We start from the raw sequence: 9095 nt of genomic DNA, 5'->3' as shown, positions 1-9095 counted from the left end.
GGAAGAACACACATCACACATCCACACGGGCAGGCATGCCAGTGCTCTGGTAGCCTTGTGGTATGCAGTGTAACTGTGTAAGCACATTCCCCCTTAGGCCCTTTGCATATCTTTTACACAAGAAGAATAACGGAAGACATGTTTACAGACGGCGGAGGACCGCACGTACTAGACGATGAAAGTAAACTGCACATGCAGTACGCGATTGGCCCATCATTTTTTCTGGTGGTGGTGGCTGGGGCTGACTCAGAACCACCAACTCAATGCCCGGCACCGGCACCGTCAGCGACCAGAGGCAGGCAGGATTGCTTTAGAGGTTCCTGACAAGATCATGTGGGAAGGAAGCGAGATGCCCGTGACTGACGTGTTTATATTTATGCCTCCCACACGCGGCCGGGACGACGCGACGCGATCCATGGATCCATCGATCGGTGATCGAGAGATGGGTGGCTGGATGGACCTGCACGCCACAACCCCATGTTCTCGCTTCCTTGCGGAATCAAGTGAAATCTCCGCAACTTCCCCACCAAGACCACAGCGGCCGATGCCCCGGTCTGTCAGGTTCAGCAGTCAGCACGCTGCACAGGCAGTGCGGCTGTGCCCTGTGAAAACCCGGGAATGTTCCCTGCTGTAAGTGACGAGCAGTATTACCGATCCAGCACGCATGCCATAAACGATCGTAATCGATCGTGTGGTTTGGTGTGAGAGAAAATACTGTTCCAGCCTATAATCTACGATCGTATACGAGCAAGCGAACGTGCTGATTTCACCAGGAAAAGAAAGTCGGAAGTCAATTGAACACGGGCCATGTGATGTGTGGATCTTGCTATTGCTAGGTACTGTACTAGCTATCTGATACCTGATCAGCGTAAACAAATCGCCGGGTGAGCCTGAGTATTGAGTAGAGCTCTGCGTCTCCTCACTGTCATTGATTGCCGGCCGGTCGCAGCTAGATCCATCGATCTACATCTCTAACACTAAATGATTGATCCCAGCTCGAGGGGCGAGACGCCACGCCACGGCCCAGCGCCGTCGCTGTCTGCCCGCCTCGGCCCCGCTTCGCACTCGGTGCCGCGGCCTCCCGCTCCGACCAAAGAATCCATTCGGCCACGGACCCTGTTGTCCCGTGTCCGTCCGTCCGCTCGGGTTCCCGATCGATGTCCGTGGCGCCATTTGCAGCGGCGCGACGCGTCCACGTCGGGTGCAGCTAGCTCGGTGCGTCGTGCGGGCCCGCCTCAGGTTCTCCCCATCCGTGCGTCGCGTCCGCGTCCGCCGGCCCACGCGCCAACAGTCTTGGCAACTGGCGCCCAGTGCGCCCCCGTACTCCCCCCGTCCCGTCCCTATTCCCTCGGCGGCACGTCCACCAACACCAACAGCAGGCGCCAGGCGGGGCCGTCCGGACGGCGTCGCGGAGCCTTGGCGCTAGCTGTGCCGTGCCGACTGGAGGAGTGAGTGGTCACCGCACAGGCCGGCCGGGCTAGTAGCACTGGCAGATCGTGCCGTGGGTTTCCAGAGGCGAAGCTGCATGACGAGATCACGATTCACATCTCTTGGCAGCTGCGCTGCGACGATCAAGATCTGAGCAAGTGTGTGCGACAATGCAAAGAGAAAAGGAAAGGGTCAAGATCTGCGAGTTGTACGCAATTATATATATATTAGTATTCGCGTTTCGTGATTTGTTCCCCATCTGTGAAGACGCCATCATGCCGCTATGCTTGCTATGCAAACTTTCTTTTTGTTTCGGTCTCTCTTTATGTAGGGATGCAAGTATGCAACCGCCCGCGAGCCCACTCGATCGGTCCGCCCCACTACGCTTGATGAAGCATGGAGACGGGTCCTGTTTGTTTTCCTTCTATATACATGTAGCCTGCATCAGCCATGCCTCCTCTAGTTAGGCTGTGGTGATACAGATCATTGTTATCTGGTTGTCTTAATCTGCAGCGCCATGATGCATACAACAGTTCTATTAATTGCTTAGATCTACACTTGCAATGTACTCCCTTCGTATAGCTTTTAGATGTCGTCCTGCGCAAATCCATTAGTTGGGCAAAGGAAGTCGTCGCCGGCTTGCATGTGTTGTTTTGGACTGCAATGCTCCTACTGCTTCCCACGCCACGCCGCCCGTTCAAGTGCTCATTTAATCCAACGCGCCATGCAAAATTGGGAACGCAGCAAAAAAAAAAAAAAACGCTCGCGAGGACTCCAACCTGAGACCTCCAGTCTCGGCTGCCTCGGGAGATGATGCAACAACCAATCGAGGTGAATTCTTTTCATGTCCACGATACACTCGTAGCCCTATTTAATAAGGACAAACAGGGAAGACTTCACCCTAATTAATCACTCCATGGTATGCACAATCATATACTAAACGACATCTAAAAGCTATACGGAGGGAGTACATCGTCATGCTCTCAAGCGCATGCACACACTACCTCAACGAGCTAGGCTACCCAGAAACACCTGCCTGCTAGGTTGCATTGCGAGGTGTCAGTTGCATGTGCCAGGCCAGACCTAGGGTTTTCGTTAGACATGCAGGAGCAGATCCGGTTGTTCACGAACCCGCAAATATATTAAGAGTTATCTTTTTTTTAGCAATATATCCCGCAAAATTAAACTTATTTGTGGGTTCATGGACAACCCACGCTGCATCTCTAGTTTTCATACATGATTTATGACCATAAAGATATTAGAGGATGAATAAAAAGGCCGAATGTAGAAGAAAACTTGAGGATCATAGGTCTATGTAGTTGGTAAAGTTTTCCACGAACGTATCTATGATAAATAGTTGTATGTAGTATGGTCAAATGCATGAAAGAAAACTAGGTGGACATATGATCCAAAACCCCTCCCATAAACCTCTAATGTTGATGGTTGACGCGTGGCACCCGACGCACTTGGAGGCAAGAGCCGAGGAGGTCAGGACCAGCATGCAAGGAGCTAGGTGCTGCGAATGACCTGTCCCTTTGTATCGGACATGTGATTTGGTCGTCTAGCCACACGTCAACAATCAGTAATAGAGTGGTAGGGGAGACGAACAGTCCCACACTTGCATCCTTATAGCATCTCTAATGGACTTTCTATATTTAAAGCACCGCCAAGAGATTTGCCATATAGTTTTTTTTTATCACAATTGTTTTAAAAAAGTTTGGAATAGATTGTCTAGACAACTCACTATCTTTGGCTACTATGTAAAACCATCATTCTTCTCTTTATTAATGCAGAGGTTGCGAGCTCTCTAAATTCAATATATGATAGTTCTTATACAAGAAAGATTACGACGACTTATAGAACTGGATAGAACAAAATTTAGAGAGTTTGTTAGAGTACAAAAAAAAAAGAGATACGTAAGAAGTATTAACGAAATGGCTCTAAATATATAGGAAAACACGAAAAATTAAAAAACAGGTCCTGTATTAGATCTAAACGTTTAGAGACAGAAATTTAGGGAGACTCTTTGGATGAGCGCATAAGAAGCCTTTGGCTTTTCTTTCCTGTTTGATTCGATGTGTTTCTTAAGGCGTGTGGAAAATGCAACATCCAGCGATGCGACGAAGCGGCGACTCCTTGGTGTCAGTACCAGTGGCACCACTTGGGCAGCGATGAGAAGATCTGATGCACGTGTAAGCCTGTGGACGCAAGCATCAGCTATCATTAGGATCGGATTAAAAACCCCTATAAATTCTCCACCAAACAAAAGAACAAAAACGGAAGGGAGACGATCCATGAGGCGAAACAAAACTACAAAAGCAAGCCTTGTTCCAGAAATTAAAGAGAAAGCCGAGGGTGGATGGGGTAAAAAAAGCGAGTAGTAGAAATAACTCCCCGAGGCCGAGGCGAGCAAGAGGAGGAGGAGGAGAGAGAAAAAGCGCGGGGGCGCGAACGGAAGCAAGCCTTAGTTATCCGCCCACCCCGTCGCACTCGCACCGCATCCCCTCGACCCCGATCCCCAATTCCCATTCTCCACGACCCCCGCCCATGGATCACCACCTCACGCCGACGCCGCCGTCGCCGATGGAGAACTCGGCGGCGGGGCCGTCCTCGAAGCCGCCGACGCCGGCGTCCACGCCCAACTCGCGCCTCGCCTCGGCGCCGTCCTCCCGCCACTCCGCCACGCCGACGCACGCGTCCGCGCCGGCGTCCGCCCCGACGCCGGCCTCCCGCACCGTCTACAGCGACCGCTTCATCCCCAGCCGCACCGGATCAAACCTCGCGCTCTTCGACCTCGCCCCCTCGCCCTCCGCCGCATCCTCCCACGAAGGCGGCCCCGGGGCCTCGTCCGGATCTGCGCCCGCCGCGTCGCCCTACTGCACGCTCCTCCGCGCCGTGCTCTTCGGTCCCGACACGCCCGACCGGGTTGCGTCCTCGGCCACCGCGTGCTCGTCGTCCTCCTCCCCGGGGCCCTCGCCTGTGGGCACCCCCGCCACCGGGAACATCTTCAGATTCAAGACGGAGGTGCGCCGGAGCGCCAAGAGAGCTCTTTTTTCGGGAGAGGAAGAGGAGGACGCGCTGTTCCCCGGCATTTTCACCACGAGGGGCGCAGGACCAAGGAAGGTCCCAAGGTCGCCCTACAAGGTGAGAAGGGGAATTGGATTTGGTGCTTTCTTGATTGGGCCTTCTCTGTTTCTTGATTTAGGTTTCTTGGGTTCTGTTTCTTGAGCTAGCCTCGCTGCTTCTTGGGGGCGTGAAAGATTTGACATCTAGCCAATTGCATTCCGAAATGCTGAAAGAGACGTTTTTTCACGAACATAATGCGAAATTTGTAGACTTCGTGCCAACAATTTTGTGTCTTTGCGCTATTAAATTTTCTTGCTGTTGCTTGTAGGTGCTGGATGCGCCCGCTTTGCAGGACGACTTCTACCTCAACCTCGTCGATTGGTCTTCACATAATGTCCTCGCTGTTGGGTTGGGCAATTGCGTTTACTTGTGGAATGCATGCAGCAGCAAGGTAAGCAACCGTGGTCATCCTTAAGGTATATCGTCACTGAGAATTGAAGATGGATTGTTAACAGATTTATTTATCATTGTATAGGTCACCAAGCTTTGTGATTTGGGGGTGGATGACAATGTTTGTTCTGTGGGGTGGGCGCAGCGTGGCACTCACCTAGCTGTAGGCACAAATCAAGGAAAAGTTCAGGTTATGTCCCGTTCTTACCTTGAATATTGTTATTTGATATGTTCACAATCCGTCAAGTGTTGGATGATATCTAAATCCCGTTTAGTGCAATGTATCATCAAGAATTACAGCTGTATGCAGCACATGGAATAAATTTGACAATTTTGCAAAACCAGCTCAGGTGTAGACAATGTGCCTTTTAGCACTTAGTATATTGATTGGTTTATTATGGTAGTCTACCCTATTGATTGTACTCGATTGACACAAAAACCTTCTGTGTAAAACCTTAATAGTTTTATACTTTATGGAAAACCTTAACAATTGTAAATGCCACTCTTCTATATGCTCAAACCTCAAACTCGAATCAATTTTATCTGGTTTTGCTCTTGATTTAGAACCACCCTTATTCCTGTAGGGAATCGATTTATAAATTCATAGAAACAGTCAAATGATCATTCTGTTTGCCATCTGCATTGGTATGTAAAATTGTTACTTTATGAGTATATGCAAATCTGATTATCATGTTACATTTTTTCTTATGTAGATCTGGGATGCAACTCGTTGTAAAAGAATAAGAACAATGGAAAGCCATCGCATGCGTGTAGGTGCTCTTGCATGGAGTTCTTCATTGCTTTCTTCTGGAAGCCGTGACAAGAGCATCCTCCACCATGATATCCGTGCTCAAGAAGATTATGTTAGCAAGCTTACCGGGCATAAATCTGAGGTAATCTATTCATGTCTCCTTATAATATGACTTTTTTATATGTATTAGTGCATCAAATTTCTGATGATCTGGCAAGTATATTCATTATCCTAGTGAAGCTTCAGTTTTCTATTTCGGTAACACATGGATTCCTAATCTCACATATCTTCCAGGTTTGTGGACTTAAGTGGTCTTACGACAATCGTCAGCTTGCATCAGGTGGCAATGATAACAGAGTAAGATGCCTGTCCATATGTTCCTGTTAGTTTGGAATGCATTGTTCTTAGGATTCCACATTGCTGTTTTCCCATACTAATATTTCCCCTTTGTCCAGCTTTTTGTTTGGAATCCACATTCAGTACAACCAGTACTGAAGTATACGGAGCACACAGCAGCTGTCAAAGCTATTGCCTGGTCACCTCATCTCCATGGCCTGCTTGCATCTGGTGGAGGAACTGCAGATAGATGCATACGATTTTGGAATACGACCACAAATACACAATTGAGCTGTGTGGACACTGGAAGCCAGGTAGTGTTTTCAATGTGTCAATACCTGCAATCCTTGTTTATCTCTCTTCTCATCATTACAAAAATTGCAATCATTGAGCTGTGTGGACACTAGCACCTAGGTAGTTTTCAATGTGTTAGTACCTGCAATCCTTGTTTCTCTCTCTTCTCATCATTACAAAAATTGCAATCATTTTCTGAAGAGTATATCACATTAGTCCATTTGTAACTGTAAGAAATAGAAGAAAAATATTAGACTCCATAGCATTGAGGACTTGAGGTTTAAATTGCCAACTAAAATTTAAGTTTTAACCAATATATGCTAGAAGCCAAAATTGCACTGTGAAATATCCAAATAGAGGAAAACCACAACAATGACAACAACAAAGCCTTTTAGTCCCAAGCAAGTAGGGGTAGGCTAGAGCTGAAGCCCACAACATGCAGCACCAAGGAAAAGAAAGTGAAAATGAAAAAAAAAATATATAATGCATCAATAATAGAAACAGAAAGGGAATTAACCAAAAAGAAGAAAGCTCCTAGACATATTTGCTTTCACTTTTGATTCTGCTTGAGATGTTCACAGACCTCTCAGACCACTGTGTAGGCAGGCAAATTTTTGTATAAAATTAGGGGATGGTAGGATTGAACATCTTGTTTGCTTTCAAATACTAAGGATGCTAAATGACTTTGACAGGTCTGCAATCTTGTGTGGTCAAAGAATGTAAATGAGCTTGTTAGCACCCACGGGTACTCTCAAAATCAAATAATTGTTTGGAGATATCCAACAATGTCGAAGGTATGGTGCAAGATTATTATTCTGAAATTATGCTATACTTGCTTGCTTGTATTAATTCCATTCCCCTTTGGTATTTGCAGCTTGCCACTTTGACAGGGCATACATACAGAGTATTGTATTTAGCTATTTCCCCTGATGGCCAGGTGAGTCTTGGTGATCTGTTTCTGAGTTCTGTTTAATATACCTAGCATGTTTGTTCTCACTGCCTTTCCACTGTTGATATCAACAGACCATAGTTACTGGTGCTGGTGACGAAACACTCCGGTTTTGGAACGTGTTCCCCTCTCCAAAGTCCCAGGTACATCATTTGTTATCTCATTTCGTTGTGTATGTTATCTCATTTCTCATATAGCTTCCTAAGCTTGGTTCATGTTTGTCTTGCAGAGTTCTGATAGTTTAAGTTGCATCGGGGGAACATCATTTGTTAGAAGCTACATCCGGTGACACAGAAATGTAGCTTTGCTGAGCTCATAAGATTATTGCAGCATATGTTGATGATCATCAACATCATTCCATTTGCAACAACCATGTCACCAGGTCATCAACCATCAAAGGTAGCCGAATTTTTGAGATGGCACGATGCAATATGGTGAACTGGCCTGCGAGAATCCGGGCATGGCTCTTTTGCTGAGAGTGTACATATTTATCAGAGCAACGGCCTTGTAGGAGCGAACACATTGTTCCAACTGATAAGAATACGCCCTTTCATTTTTGCTCCTTTTGCGGCTCAATCCTCGACCCAAGCTGTTTCTGTAGTGTGCTAGCAGTTAACCTATTCGAAACATTTACTGACCTGTGACGCCCATTTCATCCATGTGGGCACGGTGTAAAATGAGAACACTTCTGGTTCCAGATTCTTTCCTAATGTCTTCAAAAGGAGGGCTGATTTTGCCCTGAATTGGCTTGTTTCACTATAAGAGACAATCAAGAAACGTGTGTTCATTGTTTATTGATATATGGATACCAAGACAATGCTGAACTTTCTGCATATTTTGTCACATGACTTATCTTTGTTGTGAAGTGATATCCAGCTTGTAATTAAGGCTTAAAAAAAGGGGATCCAACACGCCAGCATTGCTAATGGTTACGTCATGTATCGTTTCATTGTCACTTCTTTGCAACCTATGATTGGAGGCAATTATTGATGGCTCTATCATAGGTCCTACAAGATCTAGATAAGGCCTGGGCAGCCAATGTTGAAAATTGTGCAGTGCCTGACAAGGATTTGGCTTCACTAGTTCACGACCACAACCAAAATTGGGGAAATGTTTTGTCTTCTACACTAGTTCATAACCACAACCAAAATTGGGGGAAGGATTCATCAGTTTAGAGTTGCCTCGGCTGCAGGCAGAGAAAACAGGATGCAGCGAAACAGAGAACAACAGCAGCAATCCTCATGTACCGCCTGGAACATTTGGAAAGAGCGTAATCGAAGAACGCGATCGCCACTACAGGTGCTGAGCCTAATCAAAGAAGAAATAGGACTCGTCACAAGAGCTACCGGGTGTCCTGTTCTAACCCAATGATTTTACTTCGTTTTCTGTGCCTGTGTCTGTATGTATCTTCTTATATGTAATCTCGGTTTGTAAAACATCAAATTGCTCTTCTTCTTTTAACGCAAAAATTGCTCAATATGATATAGCAGCGCTCCTGCTATTTTTTCAAAAAAAAAAAAAGAGAAAAGAAAACAGATTCTGTATTTGGAGCCACCGCAGACATCTCTCATCAGATCAGAGTTGCCTCGGCTGCAGGCAGATAAAACAGATTCTGTATTTGGAGCCACCACAGACATATCTCATCAGATCAGAGTTACCTCGGCAGGCAGAGAAAACAGATTCTGGGTATGGAGCCGCCACAGACATCTCTCGGCAGGCAGAGAGAACAGATTCTGTGTTTGTAGCCACCAGAGACGTCCCTCATCAGATCAGAGCTGCCTTGGCAGGCAGAAAAAAAACAGTTTCTGTGTTTGGAGCCAC

The 9095-nt window shown here is 46.7% G+C and overlaps 1 protein-coding gene across 1 annotated transcript; it reads left to right on the top strand.

Annotated features, from left to right (window-relative positions):
• The first annotated feature begins 3821 nt into the window (after positions 1 to 3821).
• LOC136535775 (B-type cell cycle switch protein ccs52A-like) lies at positions 3822 to 8107 on the top strand. Its single transcript, XM_066528169.1, has 10 exons — positions 3822 to 4572; positions 4823 to 4945; positions 5030 to 5134; positions 5658 to 5837; positions 5990 to 6052; positions 6151 to 6345; positions 7018 to 7119; positions 7200 to 7262; positions 7349 to 7417; positions 7504 to 8107. The coding sequence occupies exons 1-10, from the start codon at positions 3976 to 3978 to the stop codon at positions 7561 to 7563; spliced, it is 1557 nt and encodes a 518-aa protein (XP_066384266.1). The 5' UTR covers positions 3822 to 3975; the 3' UTR covers positions 7564 to 8107.
• Positions 8108 to 9095: the final 988 nt, after the last annotated feature.

Source organism: Miscanthus floridulus, chromosome 2 (genome assembly GCF_019320115.1).
Source record: "Miscanthus floridulus cultivar M001 chromosome 2, ASM1932011v1, whole genome shotgun sequence".
NCBI lineage: Eukaryota > Viridiplantae > Streptophyta > Magnoliopsida > Poales > Poaceae > Miscanthus > Miscanthus floridulus.
The sequence above is the reverse complement of the archived record's forward strand: the minus strand, read 5'-3'. Positions and strand labels throughout refer to the sequence as shown.

Excerpts from the sequence above, each read along its gene's own strand:
- LOC136535775 (XM_066528169.1), top strand. The coding sequence starts at position 3,976 with ATGGATCACCACCTCACGCCGACGCCGCCGTCGCCGATGGAGAACTCG. Across the intron at positions 4,573-4,822 it reads TCCCAAGGTCGCCCTACAAG|GTGCTGGATGCGCCCGCTTT; the intron begins GTGAGAAGGGGA and ends TGTTGCTTGTAG. Across the intron at positions 5,135-5,657 it reads CAAATCAAGGAAAAGTTCAG|ATCTGGGATGCAACTCGTTG; the intron begins GTTATGTCCCGT and ends TTTCTTATGTAG.